Below are 20,020 nucleotides of genomic sequence, written 5' to 3'. Positions count from 1 at the left end.
CTGTCCATTGAAGAGGAAGCCATTGAAGTCTGAGTAACGGGCAGATATGATAAGAGATATGCTTTAGAAAGATTAATGAGGCAGTGGTCGTAGGAAAGGTTGGGGAAGAGACTAGAAGAAGGAAAATCAAGTAAGAAGCTATTAGAATAATTCAAGTAGTAGTAATGAGGACTTGGATTAGGCTATCCTATCCACGGGAAGAGAGTGAAAGAGACAAGGTGAGAGATATTAGCGAGGTACAATCCACAGAATGGAGGGACTGAATGTATGTGTGGGGTGAGGAAGAGGAAAAATACAATAACGAATCTGAGACTTCAAGCCTATGTAACTGAGAAGATGGTGGTGTGACCAACAGGGAAGTTAGGAAGGACAAGGTGAGCTTTGGTTATGACGGATATTAAGAGTGGCTGGAATATCTCGGTAGAGAAGTCCGTCTGCTCTTTCCTGCTAGCCTGAGGGCTGAGGTTGACAGTTTAATCATATCTGTGTCTCCCAAGTGATCTACAAGTGACCTGCTCAGTTGCCCGGGAAAGGTCTGTCAAACAAATAAACACATGAATTTATGACACAGTCTTTTTAAACAAAAATTTGATGCCTTTTGTTTTTATGTCACAGTCATTTCCAGAGAGTCTATCCCATCCCACCTCAGTGAAACTTCTCTTGTAACAAAGGAGGAGGGATGGGTGGGTGAGTGACATCAGTTAAACAAAACCAACTGATGCATCAACCCAAAGCAGCTAGGGGGCGCCACAGTACACAGAGTGCTGGGCCTGGAGTCAGGAAGATTCATCTTGCTGAGTTCAAATCTGGCCTCAGACACTATTTGATCCTGGGGCAAGTCACTTAACCCTGTTTGCCTCAGTTTCCTCAACTGTAAAACAAGCTGGAGAAGGAAATGGCAAACCACTCCACTATCTTTGCCAAGAAAAACCCAGCTAGGAGTTACAGAGTTGGACATGACGAAACAACTGAAATTAACTCATAAGGGAACACATATAATATGTTCACCCACATTTACTCCCCACCTCCCAAATGAAAGAAGGGAGATGAATTTCCTCATCTTTTTTCAGGGACTGAGATTAGTCACCATAATTATATATCGTTCTTTTCATTTACATCATTATAGTCATTTTTGTATATTGTTTTCCTGGTTCTGCTTACTTTACAGAAGTTTGCCTACCCATGCTTCTCTAAATTCCTTATATTTGTTGTTTCTTAAGGTATATTAGTATTCCATTACATTCACATACCACAACTTGTTTAGCTATTTTCCCATCCATGTTTACCTACTTAGCTTCCAGTTTTTTGTATGACTCAATCTCCTTTGTAGATCCAGTTTATGCTTATCTATTTATCTCCTCTCCAGAATCATTCATCAACATGAATCCTGTCCCACTGTATCCTGGACCCTCTTTACTACTGAGCATCGGCCCTCTTAACCAAGATGAGGGTAGGGGTACCAGGTATCTGAGAGTGCCAAGTGGGGACTTCTCGGCTCAGTGCCCCCCAAGGTAACCATTAAACCTTCGGAGGGTGGAGTCACCTCTCCTGGAGTTAGGGGGAGGCCAGTGTCCAGATAGGACTAGAGGCAGAGCTGAGGCATCATGGAGCAGAGCGCAGCAGACTCGAGGAACTTCATTGACAACACAGCAGACCTCATTGTCATCGCTGGCTACTTCCTTTTGGTCATCGGGGTCGGTCTGTGGGTGAGAGGCCAAAGGATTATGTCTTGAGCTCAGGGTGGGTGGGGGACGACAGAATAGCTGATGGGAGGGGGTAAGGGATAGGACACCTGTTGTCTTAGAAAACTAGAATGTCAGTGCTGGAAGGGCTCTGAAGAGTCATCTAGTCCAACCTTTAGAAGAGGAAACTGAAGGCCAGAAAGATGTGACCTGCCCAAGGTTACAGAACAAATTGATGGTAGAGCCAGGATTTCAATTCTGACCTTTTGATCTCCAGTCAAGTGCATTTAAAGAAGCCTGTGTCTCTGAAGGAGAAAGACACAGATTGGGAGCTGGAAGTGTGTCTTCCAACATTGAAGGGATCTGGGTAGGAGGTGGGCAGGGAAAATGATAAGAGTGAAAAACAAACAGTCAGAAAACCCCTGGATTTGGAACCAGAGGGCCTAAGTTCAAATCCTGGCTTTGCCACTTCCTATCTGACCCTGGTCTAGTCATTAAACCTTCATAGGTCTCATTTTCCTCTTCTATAAAATGAGTCTGGATCTGTAAGGTTCCTTTCAGCACCAACATCTTATGCTTCTAAGATCATGTGACTAGGGCTGAAGGCTGGAATAGGAGTTAATATTCAGACTGAGACAAGGCTGAGGAATGTGATGAGGCCACTAATGAGGTACAAACAGATGATCCCATTAGCCCAACCCCTGCCCCCATCCATGTCCTCACTCCCCACCCCCTTTAACGCAGTCCCCTTGACTGGTCTTCGTGTCCTACTCGGCTGCAGTTAGCTGCAGCCCTCCCCCACCTTCTCTCCTAGTCCATGTGCAGGACAAACCGGGGGACCATTGGAGGATATTTCTTGGCTGGGAGGAGCATGATATGGTGGCCGGTAAGGAGGGGCTCTGAAAAAGGAGTATCATGGGAAAGGGTTTGGGAAGAATGTGAAGGTGAATGAGGGGAACTGGGGGTTATTCTCCTGGAGGTTATTCTCCTCCTATCCCAATTCTTGCAGGTTGGGGCCTCTCTCTTTGCCAGCAACATTGGCAGTGGACATTTTGTGGGCCTGGCTGGGACAGGTGCAGCAAGTGGACTAGCTGTGGCAGGATTTGAGTGGAATGTGAGTTTCACTCCCTTTTATTCTCCAGTACCTCCTTCTTCTAGGGATTATCAGTACTACTGCCCTGTGGGAACTTCCTTCTGTATCTCTGTGAAGGACTGATTCCCAGAGATGGAGTTAAAAGCTCCTATTGCAAATAGCCTAAATGTTAGATCTGAGATAGAACTTCCTAATCTGGAATCTAGGGGACATAGGAGGAAATGACTCAAGGTGGGGAAGGTGCCTCTGGCTTCTCCTTCCTTAAGGCTCTCCAAATACCAACCAGAAATCTTCTGACTGTGAAGGGTATTCTTTCAAGAGGAAGGTGGATAGACAAGATAACCTATATGGGACTTGAAAAGGCATAGAATTGATATACAGCCTCCTCCTGACCCCACTTCCTCCTCAACAGAAGGGGGGACTCCCCCTCTAATCTTCACATTGTCCACATCAGGCTCTGCTTTGGAAGACTTTCCACTTCCTGGGGTACAATAGTCTATTAGATGAACAATTCCTGAGCTGAACCCAATTCTCATCACACCCTGGATCTTAATCTTTTCCTTCCAGAGGCCTGGACCTCCCTCCAGCTCACTACAGCAGGGGTGTCAAAACTCAAATAGAAACATATTCCCCGCAGGCAGCATATTGACTTAGAAACCACAAATTAACATTATCTATATTGTGTTATATTTGTATTTATTCTTTTAAACATTTTCCAATTACATTTCAATTTGGCTCAGGCAGCAAATCTGACAGCTCTACATTCCTCAGACCCGTTTCCCTGACACTGCCCTTCCCACTCCAGCTGGTGGTCCCTACTTACAACCCTGTACCTGCAATCCCCAGGCCCTCTTTGTGGTGCTGCTCCTGGGCTGGCTGTTTGCACCCGTGTACCTGACGGCTGGAGTCATCACTATGCCCCAGTATCTGAGGAAGCGCTTTGGGGGTCATCGAATCCGCCTCTACCTTTCAGTGCTCTCGCTCTTCCTCTACATCTTCACCAAAATCTCTGTAGGAGTCAACCATAGAGAAGTGGGGAGTGGGATGGGAGGGCAGTGGGCTGGGATATTGAGAAATGAATGAGGGATATGACATGTGTCCTGTGGGGAACAGAATGGGAGAGAGGAAGCCTAGACCCTGGAGGATAAGATGCCTAAATCCTCATGTTTCTCCTATTGACCTGACTTTCTCTTCTACCCTCCCCTCCCCTCCCCTCTCCAGGTAGACCTGTTTTCTGGGGCTGTGTTCATTCAGCAGGCTCTGGGCTGGAACATCTATGCTTCTGTTATTGCCCTCCTGGGCATCACCATGATCTACACAGTGACAGGTAGGTAAGGCAGGGCCTGCCAATAGGAATGGGGCCTCAGAGAGACAGGTGGGACCAAGGGAGAGTCACTTCACCTTTTTAATTTAGGATTTGACCCACATGTGGCCAGGCTAGGTGGTTTTTTCCTCATTGGCTGGCTCTGATGGCAGGGCAGGCTTAGAGCCCCTCCCTTTCTGGTGGATTCCATATAAGAAAGCAAACGTTCCAAGCCCGTTGGCTTGTGGTGCTGTGGGGAATGGCACCAAAGTTCATGGATTATAGGGTTGGAAGTGTTCTCAGTTGAGGAAAATGAGGCCTGGAGAGGGGAAATAAAGTTATACAAGAGCAGGTTAAGTAGCATTCAGGATTCAAACTCCAGAGCCAACATGACAACTCACTGGGGCAAAAAGGGTTATGATTTAGTATAAAATGGCATGCCACAGATAATAGGACAAAAGGGAGGCCATATGGTTTAATGGAAAAAACAAAACACAAAAAGGCAAAAGTCCTTTGTGCCAGCCCCGGCCTCACTGCATGGCCTTGGGCAAAGTACCTCCCCCAGCCTCAGAATCTCAAATGGGAAAATACTTCAAAGATCATCTGGTCCAAGGGCTCTTAATCTGGGGTCATTCCCTTTTTTATAATTGGTTTTCTTTGCAATTCTGTTATTTTATGCATTTAAAAACACTTATTATGTGAAAGGATCCAGAGGTTTGGCCAGACTGCCAAAGGGGTCCATGATGAAGAAAAAGGTTAAGAACTTTAACTGAATCCAACCTCTACCTGAATGGGAATTACTTCCTCAGCAAATACCCTGAAGTAGTCATCCACCCTTACTTATGTCAAAGACTTTCAACTGCCAGGAACACTCTTGAGACAGCCCCTTCCCCTTTTGGGACAGCTTTGATCATTAGGTTCTTCCTTAATTTAGCAAAAATCTTCTCTACACTTTCCCCTCCTTGCTCCTAGTACTGAACCCTAGAAGTCAAATAAAATAGCTCTTCATATGCTGGCCATCCAGACTTAATCATGTTTCTCCAGCTTACTTTCTATCGACTAAACCAGGAATGGGGAACTAAACATCCCCAGTTCTGTCAAACAATGGGAAGATTTTTAGTTCCCTTACCATTCTTATTCACATTTACCTGGTCATGCTCTAGTTGTCAAAGTCCTTTTCAAAATGTAGCACCCCAAACTGGAGCAACAACCATTTTCTCATCTAGCAAGGAGAAATAATAGACCCCGCCCTACCACCCAACTCACAGGGTGAAACTGAGGATCAAATGAAATTATAGATGTACAAGTGCCTTAGAAATTATACAACCATTATTATTTTTGTGATTTTTAGGGGGAGGGAAATGGAAGGCCTATCTTCTGACCCCATTCTCCTTCCAGGGGGCCTAGCTGCACTGATGTACACAGATACCATCCAGACTTCCGTCATTCTTGGGGGAGCATTCATTCTTATGGGCTACGGTATGGCAAAGCAGAACTCCGAGTTCAGGGAGGGGTACTAAAGGCTAGATGACAGGATACCTCAATCTCTCAGAAAGGGATGGAACTTTTAAGGGGAAAAGGAAGCTTGGGCCCCTCAATCTAGGAAGAATCTAGATCTCTGGGAAGAGGCAAATCTGTGTGCCAGGACTTGTGACTATCCTCTGTCCCTATGCCAGCTTTCAATGAGGTGGGCGGGTATACAGGCCTCTTTAACAAGTACTTGGAAGCCAAGACGACACAAACCTTTTCTGAGGACCCCATAGTGGGCAACATCTCTCCCTCCTGCTACCAGCCCCGTGCTGACTCCTTTCACCTTCTTCGGGACCCAGTGACTAGTGATCTGCCTTGGCCAGCCCTGCTAGTGGGGCTCACCATTGTCTCTGGCTGGTACTGGTGCAGCGACCAGGTATGGAGCAGAAGGTATGGAGGGGTGTATGGGAATCCTGGGGTCTGAGAACTGGATCTGAGCCAAGGGATCTCCTTCATATTTCAGGTTATTGTACAGAGATGCCTGGCAGGAAAGAACTTGACCCACATTAAGGCTGGCTGTATCCTGTGTGGCTACCTGAAGCTGCTGCCCATGTTCCTAATGGTCATGCCAGGAATGATTAGCCGAATTCTCTTCCCAGGTAACAGCCCCTCAGCTTCACTCTGACCTTAGGATCCAGGTGTCCTGATCCTTGGACTTTGCTTCCTGTCTCAAACCCAGGCATATAGATGCTCAACTTCCATGTCTTCCAGGACCTGGTTTTCTCCAGCTTTGTTTGGTCCTCTCCTAGATAAGGTGGCATGTGTGGCTCCAGAAGTGTGCAAGCAGGTCTGTGGTACAGAGGTTGGCTGTTCCAACATTGCCTACCCCCTACTGGTGGTGAAACTCATGCCCAACGGTGAGCTGGGGAGTGGGAAATGGAGGAGACATCTGTCAGTCATGGAATAGGAGAGCTATAGGGGTCCTTGGAGATCAGGCCCAGCCCCCGTTTACAGAAGAGGCAACTGAAGCCCAGAAAGGGAAAGCTGTTTACCTAGACGTAAACAATGAGTTAGTGGTAAGGCCAGAACCACAACCAAGGCCTCCTCTCGGTGAGGGCTCTTTCCATGAGATCCCATCCAGCCCTACCACCTCCTTTCTGCCTAGGTCTTCGTGGACTAATGCTGGCTGTCATGCTGGCTGCTCTCATGAGCTCCCTGGCCTCCATCTTCAATAGCAGCAGCACACTCTTCACCATGGATATCTACACCAGGCTCCGACCCCGAGCCGGAGACAAAGAGTTGCTGCTGGTGGGCCGGTAAGGATCAGCCCTTAGCCCCTCCTAGAGACAAGGATTCTGGGGTACACTTATCCGGGAAATCAACACCTGAGTCTCAGCTGGGGGTGGAGAAACTGGTCCACAGTCCTGACCTCTCTGTTCTCCTTCCTAGGCTCTGGGTGCTATTTACTGTTGCAGTCTCAATTGCCTGGCTCCCGGTGGTCCAGGCTGCACAAGGTGGTCAGCTCTTCGACTACATCCAAGCTGTCTCCAGCTACCTGGCCCCACCAGTTTCAGCAGTCTTCATTCTTGCCCTCTTTGTGCCCAGGGTCAACGAACCAGTAAGCCCCAAAAACCTAGACTGAAAGGGAACTTAGGGGGCAGGACATCTAGGCCTAAGAAAAGGAACTTGAGAGTACAGTAACTTGCGGGGAGGGTTCTTGGGTTTGGGGGGGTCACATTTAAGAGTGATCACCCCTCTTTTCCCCAGGGTGCCTTTTGGGGGTTAATTGGAGGCCTCCTGATGGGGTTGGCCCGCCTCATCCCAGAGTTCTCCTTTGGCACCGGCAGCTGTGTCCGGCCCTCCTCCTGCCCTGGTCTCTTCTGTGGTGTCCACTACCTCTATTTTGCCATTGTGCTTTTCATCTGTTCCTGTATCTTAATCCTCACCATATCCTTCTGCACAACACCCATCCCCCAAAAACATGTAAGTGGACTAGAGTCTGGATGGTTCCCTTCTTGCTAGAGGCTGCACCCCCTCTTCCCTCATGGACCAAATGCCTTACAGGAGGGAACTGAGTCTAATGAGTATCAGTATTCCCCATGTTGACCTGAACTTGGTGAGTGCCAACTGAATAAGTAAATCCAATGAACAAATGAATTTACAGGCTCCTTCTTCTCTTAGCTCCACCGCCTTGTGTTCAGCCTCCGTCACAGTGAGGAAGAACGGGAGGACCTGGACGTGGATGAGCAGTACACAGGGCCCCCTGAATTCCCAGTGCAGAATGGTCAGCTGGAACATGCAGTAGAGATGGATGGTACGCCACTGGGAATGGGGACTGGAACCAGCCCTGTCTACAAGCATTAGGGAGAGGGACTGGTTTTTCTTTCTTTGGAAGGGTGGGAGGCTCAGGGGGCTCCATCTGCTGAGCACTGAGTCTTCTTTTCCTTTAGAACCCCCACCTGCAACCCCAGGCCTATTCCATCGTTGCCTGCTCTGGTTCTGTGGGATGACTGGAAGCGATCCAAGCAGCTCCTCACCTCCCACAGCTGAGGAAACAAGGGCCCAGCAACTGGAAGACATTACTGAGGACCCACACTGGGCTCGCTTTGTCAACCTCAATGCACTGTTCATGATGGCAGTGGCAGTCTTCCTCTGGGGTTTTTATGCCTGAGACCTTTGGGGGCAGAACACTGGCAATCCAGTGCCACGCTGGGTCTCTCTGTTGCTGGGGGTTGGGGGTGGGGAATAAGGAGCAGGGATGCCGGGCAACTTCAGCATTGGTACAGCTGGAGTCTAGGACTAGCCATTTGTGAGGACCTAAGGAACCCTAACATGAAGACTCGGGCTCATTTTTATGGGTATCAGCTTGATCGCTCATCAACTACACACCACCACTGTACTTAATGAATGCATACATCATTTATATTATCGTGTCAGTTTAAAATGTGGTTGGCTTTGGGATTGAACAAAAATAAAACTTATCACAGATCTGGAGAGTCCAATGTCATTTTTAAAATAGTATCACAGAAAAGGCTCTCCCACTCAAAGAAAATGGAGGTGTTGACAAAGGAGAGGCTTTACCCACTGAGAACAGCTCATTTTCTCCGGAATCCTTATTCCTTCGATCCAATTCCAGAGCATTTCTGGTCCCCATCTGGCCTTGCCTAGGTTCACGTGATGACGGCAGCACTCACAAAGTCTTCTTCTCGCCCAGGGACCATGCAGCTCGCCACTCGTCCACCTCCAATAGATGGTGCTCTGTCTCCCAGCCTACAGCTTGCAGCTCTGGTGGGGAAGAGTCCCTCATAATCCACTGAAGGGCCTTTAATCTGATCTGTACCCTCTCTCCAACCCCTCCCCATTTTAAAGCCAAGAAAGCAAATTCAGAAAAAAGAAGTGATTTGTCATGGTCACATGATAAGTAAGTGGAAGAGCTCAGATCAGAATACAGCACTCTCAAATCCCAGTTCAATGCAGGATGGTTAAAGGATGGAGTATGGATTTTATTACCTTTCAAGAACTTGGGGTAGAGCCTATCAAGGATCTGGTAAGTTTCTTTGACAATGGTCCAGTTGTCTCCTTCAGGGGCTGTGGGACCAAAACAATAACTAGAGTCAGCACTAAGAACCAGCCCTTCTCTCTTCCTGCTGTTCACTTCACTGCCCCACCTTCATCCCCCCTCATAGAAAACCCTCAGCTCTCACCTGCCCTGATCTGGCCCCTCAGGGTCTCCAGCTCTTCTGTGAGAGGTACATCCTCCAACAGTGTTGCCAGCAAAAGTCCATGTGTTGCTGCCCTCAGAATGACTCCAGCACTTACTTCCTGACCCAAAGTCACCTGTATCTGGCCTAGAGAGATTAATTTAACAAGTTAATACTAGCCTGGCACGCTGGTCTCATCTCTAGGACACACCTTATGCATTCCCCTACCTCTATGTCTTTGCTCCTGGAATGCCTTCTCTTCTTCCCTACTCATCCCTCAAGGCTTTAATTAAATCCGGTGTCCTACGTGAAGCCTTTCCTGACTGACTTAGCTCACCTTCTATTCTCTCTTCTTTGAACTCCAGGAACATTTATTGTCTATCCCACTATTTGGCCTTTAGCTTACATGTCCTGGTATCATTAGGTTTGTTTTTCTGTGTACATATCCTATCTCCCCAAACACATCTGTAAGCTCCTCGAGGACAGGGAAATGTTTTACATCAGTGCACCTAGCATACAACCTTCTTATACAGGTGCTTAATAAATGTTTTTTGATTGCAGCAATTGAAAAAGATCCTTGGAAGAACAATTACAGAAATCTTGGGGGGAAAGAAAGAGAAGTGAGTGACTGCTATGAGGCTAGAACAGAAGAACTAGGCTTTTTCCATCTGGAAAGATGAAGACTGAGAGGGGATGTGACAAAAGCCAATTAACTCATAAAAGAAAAGGCAGATTTCTTTCCCAAATCCTTGATTATAATGGAGAAAAGTCTACTGGGAGTTCTGAAGTCTATAAAAAGAGAACATATAATTTACAGAAGGGAGTAAATTCACAGAATTTGTAACCCCAAGAGGTAATAAAAGCCAAGAAGCGTATGTGTGTGAGTATGTATGTATATACGTATACAGTCTGTGTGTATGTGTGTGTGTAGGTATAAGCTACAGAAGAATGTATAGCTCCACAGACTCTCATGTCTGGAAAGGACTTTCAGAGTCAGTAAGTTCATGTATCATGAGCTCACAATGATTGCTGACACATTCATGTCAAACCTGTGGTCAACTAAAACCTTCAGATCTTTTTCACACAAACTGCTGTCAAGTAAGGTCCCCCTAACCTTGTCCTCGTGCAGTGTAGGCCTTTACATCTATTCTCATTTCCTTTCTTCTGTTTCAGTTAGTCCTATGGCTCTGGGTCACAGAACACTAACAGTTTTTGAAATAATATCACTCAGAGGGCAACAGAGACACAGTGTGAGAAGGAGCAGGCTATCACACATAGCAAATTAGGAACTCTGGAGAAGAATGGGAACAAAGTATGTCATCAGGGAAATTTATGATTGGAAAAAAAGAGATAGGCTGATCACTTAATGAACCTCCTATTTACTTTACTGGCATCCTCCTGAAGTAGGGAGAAAGTAAAGAAGGTTCTTAGCACATTGGTTAGGGCCCAATGTAACAATCTTATATGGAAGAACATGGCCAAGAACAGCTCAGGACAGACAGGCATAGAGAAGCTACTATCTACATGTTGGAGGGAACATCCACATTGATATCACAAAGTAATTTGAGAATTGTTTTAGCCCATTTTTCAACAAAAATTGAAATCTTTTGAATTCTGGTTGTCATTCAATAAAGCTATCTTCCTGAGCTTTGCAAAACTGCCTAATGTGATGGTTATTGTTGTTTAGTCATTTTCAGTTGTGTCTGACTCTTCACGACCCCATTTGGACTTTTCTTGTCAAAGATAGTAGAGTGATTTGTCATTTCCTTCTCCAGCTCATTTTACAGATGAGGAAACTGAGGCAGACAGGGTGTTAAGTGACTTGCCCAGGGTCACACAACTAGTAAGTGTCAGAGGCCAGATTTCAGCTCAGGAAGATGAGTCTTCCTGACTCCAAGCCTAGCACTCGATCCACTGCACCACCTAGCTTCCTTTGTAGTATCTGCCCTGCCATATACTTCATCCAAGCTGAGGATAAAAATGTTAATTAGATTAGAAAGTCCTATAGCACTGGATCATCCTGGTTGACACTGATCTTAATATTCTGGGGTCAACTGTTCAACCAGATCTACCTACCTATATCATGTAGTCAACATTCCTTTTGTCTGACTAAGCTATTATTAAAGGGAGTTAAGAGGGATTTTCACGTTCTTATAAAAACTATCTAAAAGGAAAAGAAAATGAAGGGAGTTATTCATCAAGCTTCATTCCATTACCTTTCCTCTTCCTCCCCTAGCCTATCTTGCTTTCTACCCCTCTCACCTCGGCAACGGTCCCAGCGAAGGAGGTAGGGTTGTTGGTGCCCCTCACTCACCTGCTGCAGTTCAGAGGCACTAAGGAAAGAAAGAAACAAAATGTGGGGGTATATGGGAGAGGAGAAGGTGGCAGTGGTAGAGTGGTTGTGGGTGAGAGATATGGCTGGGCAGGAAACCCAAAGGAGAGGGATTGAGGCAAGGGCCATTAGTGGTAACGAAGTGCAAGGTCTTCATATGGGGTTAACAGTTGTCTAGGGAATGCATGGGAGGAGAAGGCAAGAAGAGAGAGAGAGAAGGATGTCACTCACCTTGAGACCAGGCTGTGCAGGGGTACGCCCAGGGACAGAGACAGGGTAGGGTGGCAGCCTGTGGGAAGCCAGGGTCAGGAGGTTCAGCAGGAACTAGGTTTAGGAACTAAGAGTGGGGAACTTGTGGCCTCAGGGCTACATGTGGCCCTCCAGGTCCTCAAGTGCAGCCCTTTGACTGCACCCAAACTTTGAAAAATGGGATTTGTTTTTCGAAGTTTGGATTCAGTCAAAGGACCACACTTGAGGACCCAGAGGGCCACAGGTTCCCCACCCCTGGTTTATAGTATGTGGGAGGCTGAAGAAGAGGGGCAATGTCACCTGTCCACAGTGGTTCCATACGATTGGCTAAAGGGGGTGTTAAGACCTTTCCCCACTGAATGAAGTGTTTTAGGACAAGGTAAAGTCGAGCTTCATTGAACGTTTCCATGATGACTGCCCGAACTGCTCGCAAGTTGGCATAAAGATGGAGGATAGTGAAAAGGAAGAAGGCAGCAAGACTGAGACTAGGGAAAAGAGAATGAGATCAGAGTTAGAAGGCAAGGTAAATAAAACAAGGAACTCACAATCCTCTCCTTCATGACTTCCCCTAAAATCTCACCTTGGCCGTTCAGATAGCAGAGGAAGAAGTAAAAGACTGACCAGCAGCCCCGCCAAGTTCACTAGAGTCTCCTGCATTGGGACACAAGTTGGCAGAAAGGAAAAATGTCAGGCCAGCAGTTCTGACATCATGGAGCCACTGCCAGATTAATCTTTCTAAAGCAGAGATTTTACCATGTCATTCCTCAATAGTTCTCTATTTCCTACAGAATATAGCCCAAGTTTCTTAACCTGCAATTCAAGAATCTTTAAAAATCTAGCCATAAGTTGCCTTCCCAGCTCTATCACCCATTTAAATGTGCCTCTTGGAGATTCCTTCCAGTTCTAAATTTATGAGACTATGCTTCAATCAATTCCTCAATTAGATCAATTCCAAACTAAGAAGGGAGACGATAAATTTTTCATAAAATCATAAATTAAGACAACTTGAACCCAAAAAAAAGTGCAACAAAGAAGTGTTTACAGGAGTTTAATTGTCTGGGTGTCAAATGAAGCTTGCCTGTCCTCAGGCTGCTACATGAGTATTGTCTGGAGCACCTTTGCAACCTGGATGGATTCTCAGTTTATCCTCAAACTCCACTAACACACTAACCTTTCACTAACACTAGGGAGAAGGGACTCTCAGCCCCAAATTTCCAGGTTTAGTCCTGACATGTTCTCACCCTCTCCTCTACCCTCCAGCTATTCTCACATGGGAAAAGGTTGAGGAGGACAAGCTGTTAATCTGCTAGGTGGATCCTCTCGGTCAGTGAAAGAAACCATCACATTTGGCTATGTCTGGATTAGCTTATCAGACCTACTCACAGACACTGTGGTATCTCCTTAAATTCTGCTCCTCCCAAAAGGAGGGTTAGATTACCTTCCCAAAGATCCCCAACTCAGCCCTTGCTATTCCAGCTCAACTTCAGTCCTACCCTTCGACTTGACCCCACAACTCTTCTCAGGTCTCTCACCTGGCTTCCATCTTTAGCTGAAACATCAGCCATGTTGTCTCTCCTGGCCTGGTGCATGGTCAGGGCTGCCCGTGTGGCTCCTCCTGCTACTCCCACAATGCACTAAGAGTGAAATATGACAGAAGAAAGAAAAAGCTCAGTGCCCAATATAACAACGTCACATTGTGAAGACTAATTATTACAGTTAGATCAAATTCTGTTCAGTTGCTTTTTTCAGTCGTGTCTGATTCTTCATGATCCCATTTGGGGTTTTCTTGGCAAAGATACTGGACTGATTTGCCATTTCCTTCTCCAGCTCATTTTACAGATGAGGAAATACAAGTCAACAGGGTGAAGTGATCTGCCCAGGGTCACAAAGCTTATAAGTGTGTGAGGCCAGGTTTGAACTCAGGAAAGAGTCTTCCTGACTCTAGGCCTGGCACTCTATCCACTATACCACCTAGATGCCCCTTAGATCAAATAGCCCTCATTTTCAACGAACTGGAGGAAATCTTGAATCTTTCCCTAAATTAGTGAGAGAAAATGGGTCTAAGATCCTGAAAGAACCCAGCATTGTACCTGCAGTTTAGTACAAAAACCAAACCTATCGCTGTGATTCCAGAGAGAAAAAGAACGTTAGCTCTTTGAAGGCCTGGAATATTTTATTTTTTATTTGTATCCCCAGCATTTAACCTAGTATCTTACAGGATTACAGACTGAGATAGAAGCTTAGAAATTACCAAGGCCAACTCTTTCATTTTATAGATGAGATTCAAATTCAGAAGTTAAGTGACTTGTTCTGGATCAAACACCTATTAAATGGGACTTGAACCTACATCTTCTTGACTGTAAGTCCAATATTCTCCACTATGCCAACACTGTCCCTGCACTTACTAGCAGACTAATAAATAAATATTTATTAAATATACACTGTCCCCAGTGACCAGTGCCCTCCTATTGAATTTCAAGAGCCCCAACTTCAGGAACCTGAGGCATTTTCTCTTCAATGAAGGAACGAAATAGTCATCTTCCTCCTCCATCAGACACAGTGGGTCCTTTTCCCCTCTGGATCTAGCAGCTCTTGACCTAATCTCTCCCTTCTCAGAACCCCCACAGTCAAGGACTCCTTTCCTCAAAGCAGAAGCCCGAAGCGTGGGGAACAAGCCCCACAGATCTTTAATCTTTCTATTTTCTCCTCCCCCACCCCACAAAATTAACACCAGCTATGCTTTCTTGCCTATTCTCTGTCTACTTTTATGTTTTCCAGATTTCATGATCCCTAAAATGCTCTTCTCCACCTTCCCTACCTCACTAAATACTGCCCTCTATCTTTTAAAGCCCAGTTCAAATCTCACCTCCTACTTCTGAAGTCTTCCCTGACCACTCCAGCTCTCTTAGGTCATAAATCATTGATGGAATCCTAGAATTTTGGAGTCTAATTAGAGATCATCTAGTTCAACCACCTCATTTTAATTAATGAAATTGTACTGATATGATTTGCTCAATCATATAACTAGTCAGTGGCAGAAATGGGACTAGAACCCAAGTTTTCTGACTCCCAGTTCATGACTATTCAAACACACCATGCTGCCTCAGTGCTGAACTCTGATAATCCTTATGAACCATGTTTCTCTTAATACTTCAAGATTCAGAGGTACAGGCACTCCCTCCACTGAGGCAGACCGTAACTCCACCACACCTCAGTCTGTGGTTTCATAAACCAAGCCCAAAGTCGCTACTTGTTGGTCAACCTCTTGTTGGGGAGCCTTTCTGCATGTACCAATGCTAGTTCTTGGGTAACACCTAATCATTAGGCCCCTGTATGAAGCCAGTGTGGCAGACCCTGCCAAAACTGTCTCCTTTTCTAGCACTGACATGGAAAATTCTGAGTCATCTCGATACCACCATGAGGCATCAGGTTACACCACTCATATGAAATTTACTGCACACTGTCATTTTTATTTAAACTTGCAAGCCCCTGTGTTTCATTGCTCCTGCTGGACTCCTCAAGAGCACATGTCTTACGCATCTCTCAATCTTCTAAGAAACATAGGACTATGGCCACAATAAGCTACGAGTAAACGATTGTGAAATGATTGGCCCCCCATTTCTTCTCAAGATGAGTACCTTGGCCAAGCTGCTGACACAAACAATGAGAGTAAAGCAGGATGGGAATGCTGGAGCCACAATCTCTAGAAACATGGCTGCATCATTGAGAACATCAGCAAAGAGCCTGGGGTCAGAGGTTAGAGGTTAGGGGGTCCTGAATTTCCATAACAAAAGATTCATCCTGTGCCCTCCAACCCCCACCAGCTCTGTGCTTCCCCACTGCATCCTCATTACCTCCATTTTTTGGCCTCACAATCCAGTCTGCTCCTGTAGGAGAGAGGTTAGCATGCATTGGAACCAAGAAGAAAGCATTTACTATGGCTAGTGTGGCAGCCAGCTTCACATATAGGCAGAGCATATAGTGTGATTTGAAGGGCCCTAGGAAAACCCTCTCTCCCCAAAAATATCTCTCATCTGACTCATCGTTGATGCCTAAACCCCCAACATTAGAGATCTACTCTGATTTAAGCACTGCCTTCTCTAAGTTCTTTCTTTTGAAATTCAAGCAGCACTGGGAGAAGGAACACATTTGGCCCCTAACACCTTAATGTATTTGATATTATCATATCTTTTCTCCCCTGACAAGAGAAATGAAACACAAGGCAACAAAGGGTGGTGCAGAGAGCCATGGACTGGTCATCTAGTCCTAGTTCTATCATTAACTACATGTGGCTTTTGGGTAGTGCCCCTTTGAGCTCAGTTTCCTCTTCTAAGGTTCTCTAACATTCTTAAGAAACCGAGTGGGTTCAGTGGTTTAGAGAAAGGGAAAAGAAAATTAGAAAAAGAGATATTGATATTGCAATTGATATCAAGAAATACTGATTCATTACCTGAAAAAGAGGTTGGGGGAAATGGGAAGCTACTAAAATCAAACTTCACAATTTGGGTGAGGGCCAGCCCTGCCACTTTACTGATGGCTAAAAGAATAGTGACTACCCCCATGAAAGCTCTTGATTTAATCAGACCTGATCTGGAAGAAAGATGAACTCACTTACCCCATCAACCAGGCAAAACTAATTCGTCCCAGCATGCCAGTTCCATCTACAGTAGAAGAGAGGGCAAGTGAGGTCAAAAGATCTCTGAATTCAATGTTTGTTCATTCATTCATTCATTCAGTCAACAAGTAAGTTTCTCATCTACTATGTGTAAATTGCTGGGAGGAGGGGATGCAGAGGAGGAAGGGAGACGGTACAAAAATATTTAAAACACAATCACTGCTCTCATAAAACAGTCTAACAAGTGAAATAAGCAACTTACAAATAACTATTATAAAAGGTATAAAGCGATAAATGCCTCAGGAGTAGTACAAACAATGCTATGGGAATATGGAAGAATGAAGGATGACTTCTGGCTGGTGGTTATCTAAGGATTTTTGACAGGTGGAAACAGTAGTAGAAGGTAAGCAAACTCCTTATGGGCTCTGTCTAATTTATCCTTGCCCCTCCTTTAGCAATGAATGCAATGCTTTGGACATTGTAGGTAATCAATACATATTGAATTAAATTCCAGGTGGAGTAAAATGTATAAGGAAGAAGTGGGAATGAATGCTGGAAGGTAGGTGCAATGAACAGGATTAGTCAGAATGGCAAAGTCAGATTGGTGGGGGTGTGGAAATCTTAAACCATAGACCATCCTAAATCAGGGGTTCTCAACCTGGGTCTGTGAATTTATGCATTTAAAAACATTACTTTGAAAAGGGGTCCATAGTTTCACCAGACTTACAAAGGGGTCCCTAACACAAAAATAGGTTAAGAACTCATGCCTTGAGGGCAATGAGGTGATACTGAAGGTTTCTGAATAAGAGTGGGCATGATAGGGTCAGAACTGTGCATTTTAAAGACTAGCCTGACAGACCAGTGCAGAATGGATTAGAGGTAGGAAACTTATCGCAGAATGAATTCCTTTCTTTAGTGACAAGAATCCAGAATGCCAGGTGGGGAAAGGGACTGGAGGAAGAGGTAAGCATGGAGGCAGCTAGGTGATGCAGGGGATACAGCACTAGCCCTGGGGTCAGGAAGACTTGAGTTCAAATCTGGCCTCAGACACTAGACATTTACCAGCTCTGACCTTGGGCAAGTCACTTAACCCCACTGCCTAGCAAAAACAAAAACAAACAAAAGAGGGAAGCATGGTAGGTATTTGGGGTGGGAAGGAGGGAAAAGGAAGCATTGAATTGGGAACAAAGGGGCTGAAAAGATACAGGCTATTTGGGGCTGGCATAGAGATCATAGCTCACCTTTTAAGAGCCAAGTGATGGTGGCAGCTGAGACAGAAGCAGCCGCATCCCCCACCCCTACCCCCTGAAGGACAGCTTGGGTAGCCAAGGAGCCCGTGAGGCTGGAGGCAAAAGCCTGGATGGTGAAAGGATATCTGGTAAGAGAAATGTCATAGTTTCCCCAGCTTGGAATTTGTCATAACATGGTTTAAATGGACCTTAGGGATCATTCAGTCAAACCCCCTCCCTTTAACAGGGGCCCAGATAGAGACCAGGAGGAACCCAGGCAAACCTAAAACTACAACAGGTCTTCTGACTTACAGCCCAGGGCTTGCTCCACTACACCAACCTGCCAGTCCTGTCATAACACCCCAAAGTAAAGAATGGAAAGAACACTGTGAAAAAGAAAAAGAGGCCTGGATTCAAGCGGGCCAGTCTGGGCCTCGAGTTCCTCCTCTGTAAAAAGAGACCCCTGACCTAGCTGACCTCCAGGTTCCTCTGATGGTGGGGCCTCCCAGCCGCCCCCCCTCCCCCTTGGGGGGGCTGGACAATAACCTGCACTGTGTCCCACAGCTGGTAAGGCAGGTAGTCAGGGCTGACGCTGTCAGGGAAGCCATGAGGTAGGAACACGGCCTGGGAGGGAGCGGGGAGAGAAGCGAAGGGAGTTCTAGGGTGCCCTGGATGCCGGGACTGCACTTCCCGCCCCACAATGGACCCCTCGGATGATCTTTATGCGTGGATTTGGAAGACCTCGTGCTTCCTCATCCCAAGTGTCTTTCTTCCCTTACAGGAGTTGGGGGGTAGCTCTGCCTCTCTTCCTTGGCAGGGATTGTCTCTATCCTACCAACCACTATCTATATCTACCTGCAGTTATATCTACCACCCACTATCCCTGCCCCTCCCCCGCCCCTCATGGGAGGAGGGGTCTCTCTGCTCTCTAAAAGTCTAATTCATTAAATACTTTCATCTCTACACCCCCTCCTCCCTGGAGGGGGGTCTCCACACACACTCCCTCCCCGGAGGGGACCTTCTTCTACTCCCTCCCCGGGCGGGGAGAGGGGAGGGTCTCGGGACACTCTCCTCTTCCCGGGGGTCTCCCCACCATCCGTCACCGTGAAAGCGGCTCGCAGGCCTTGCCCGGGCCCGCCCCCCGCCTCCCAGCTCAGGCTCCCGTCGGGGGCTATGGTGCAGCTGCGAGGGCTCCCGGAGCCGAAGCGCTCCCAGCACTGTAGGGCCACGGGCCGCTTGCTAGCCGCCATCTCGGTCCGCAGGCGCCTGCTCTAAGTTTCCACTAGGAACAGCTGCAAAAACAAACAGGAGCGGTCGGGACCGATGACCTCTAACCCCGTACATCCGCCCGGCCCGCCGGCGTGATTCCGGCATGGACCCTGCGAGCCCGAGGGTTGCCACGGCTAGAAGCTACGGCGACTCCGGAAGGACATAACGTACATAAAGGCGAAGCACGAAATTCCCTCCTACAACACAGCCTCCCCCCTCCCCCGCGGGCTCCTAGGGACCAGGCGTAGGGGCGTATAGAGTTAAAGGGTGGGAGCAGTCAGATGGCACAGTGGGTAGAGCACCTCTAACAAGGAAAACTGGTGTTCTAATCAGACCTCGGACACTTACTAAGCTCTGTGACCCTCAACTCTAGGGTGGCCGCAGTTTCCTCCCTTCTGTAAAATGCGGATGATAGCAGCACTGACTCCCCAGGCTCTTAGGAGGATTCACGTGATGCCTGCAAAGCGCTTTGCAAACCTTAATACGTTTATATCAGATAGAGCTGTGATTAATGCCTGAGAGGCCACTTGCCTGCCTAGACTCAGAGTCACAAGGACCCGTGTTGAAATTCTACTTCTAACAAACACTTAGCTGTATCACTATGGGCGAATCGTTTAGCCTCCTCCAGCTTCAATTTCCCTGTCTCTAAAATGGAGATAATAGGACCCAATTCACATTGTTGTTCTGAAGCTCAAACGAGATGGTGTTTGTGAGCTATTTGTGCAAACTTTAAAGCACTTAATAAAGGATGCTGTAGCCTCTTGTCCAGACCTTGGTTTCTCAGTGGCCTGTTCCAGGAATATGAGAATGGGCCAGAGCTTTAGTGTCTTTTGACCTCCATTCTCATACCCTCAACTTTCATTTAAAGGAGGCCTTGTGGTATAAGGGAGAGTGCCTTGCTGGATTCAGAAAATTCCTTCACTTAAGTTTTTCAGTGTTGTTTCCATTCCCCTGAGTTTCCTACCACTCTCCAGCTTCAGTACTTTACCACTTTATTTTTCTTTTAGACCTAGTTTTAAAAAAATTTTGATAGCTTTTGTTCCCATTACTTAAAATTTCCCCTCTCCCTCCTGCTCC

At 46.5% G+C, this 20,020-nt stretch overlaps 2 protein-coding genes across 6 annotated transcripts; one reads left to right on the top strand and one right to left on the bottom strand.

Annotated features, from left to right (window-relative positions):
• The first annotated feature begins 1,394 nt into the window (after nt 1-1,394).
• On the top strand, nt 1,395-8,349 carry SLC5A2 (solute carrier family 5 member 2). The gene is made up of 14 exons (XM_027859031.1): nt 1,395-1,463; nt 2,497-2,568; nt 2,692-2,796; nt 3,622-3,786; nt 3,997-4,102; nt 5,477-5,557; nt 5,755-5,984; nt 6,072-6,207; nt 6,358-6,465; nt 6,714-6,864; nt 6,998-7,166; nt 7,316-7,531; nt 7,730-7,862; nt 7,999-8,349. The coding sequence occupies exons 2-14, from the start codon at nt 2,500-2,502 to the stop codon at nt 8,217-8,219; spliced, it is 1,890 nt and encodes a 629-aa protein (XP_027714832.1). The 5' UTR covers nt 1,395-1,463; nt 2,497-2,499; the 3' UTR covers nt 8,220-8,349.
• Nucleotides 8,350-8,448: 99 nt separating this feature from the next.
• CUNH16orf58 (chromosome unknown C16orf58 homolog) lies at nt 8,449-19,080 on the bottom strand. 5 transcript variants are annotated; one of them, XM_027859025.1, is made up of 15 exons: nt 18,778-19,073; nt 18,221-18,298; nt 17,987-18,060; nt 17,687-17,820; nt 16,446-16,491; nt 15,685-15,717; nt 15,469-15,574; nt 13,363-13,464; nt 12,411-12,481; nt 12,131-12,315; nt 11,813-11,870; nt 11,512-11,582; nt 9,253-9,396; nt 9,059-9,136; nt 8,449-8,833 (listed from the first exon to the last, which is right to left on the bottom strand). In XM_027859025.1, the coding sequence occupies exons 1-15, from the start codon at nt 18,922-18,924 to the stop codon at nt 8,739-8,741; spliced, it is 1,422 nt and encodes a 473-aa protein (XP_027714826.1). In that variant the 5' UTR covers nt 18,925-19,073; the 3' UTR covers nt 8,449-8,738. The 5 variants fall into 5 exon arrangements, with proteins under 5 accessions (XP_027714826.1, XP_027714827.1, XP_027714830.1 ...); XM_027859026.1 differs by lacking the exon at nt 17,987-18,060 and having other exon boundaries at nt 17,687-17,801; nt 18,778-19,072; XM_027859029.1 differs by lacking the exon at nt 17,987-18,060 and having other exon boundaries at nt 18,778-18,864.
• Between the last annotated feature and the right edge of the window lie 940 nt (nt 19,081-20,020).

The sequence above is a fragment of the Vombatus ursinus genome, unplaced genomic scaffold (genome assembly GCF_900497805.2).
Source record: "Vombatus ursinus unplaced genomic scaffold, bare-nosed wombat genome assembly UNPS02014158.1, whole genome shotgun sequence".
NCBI classification, from domain to species: domain Eukaryota; kingdom Metazoa; phylum Chordata; class Mammalia; order Diprotodontia; family Vombatidae; genus Vombatus; species Vombatus ursinus.
Note: the sequence above shows the minus strand (reverse complement) of the source record. Positions and strands in the feature narration are given on the sequence as shown.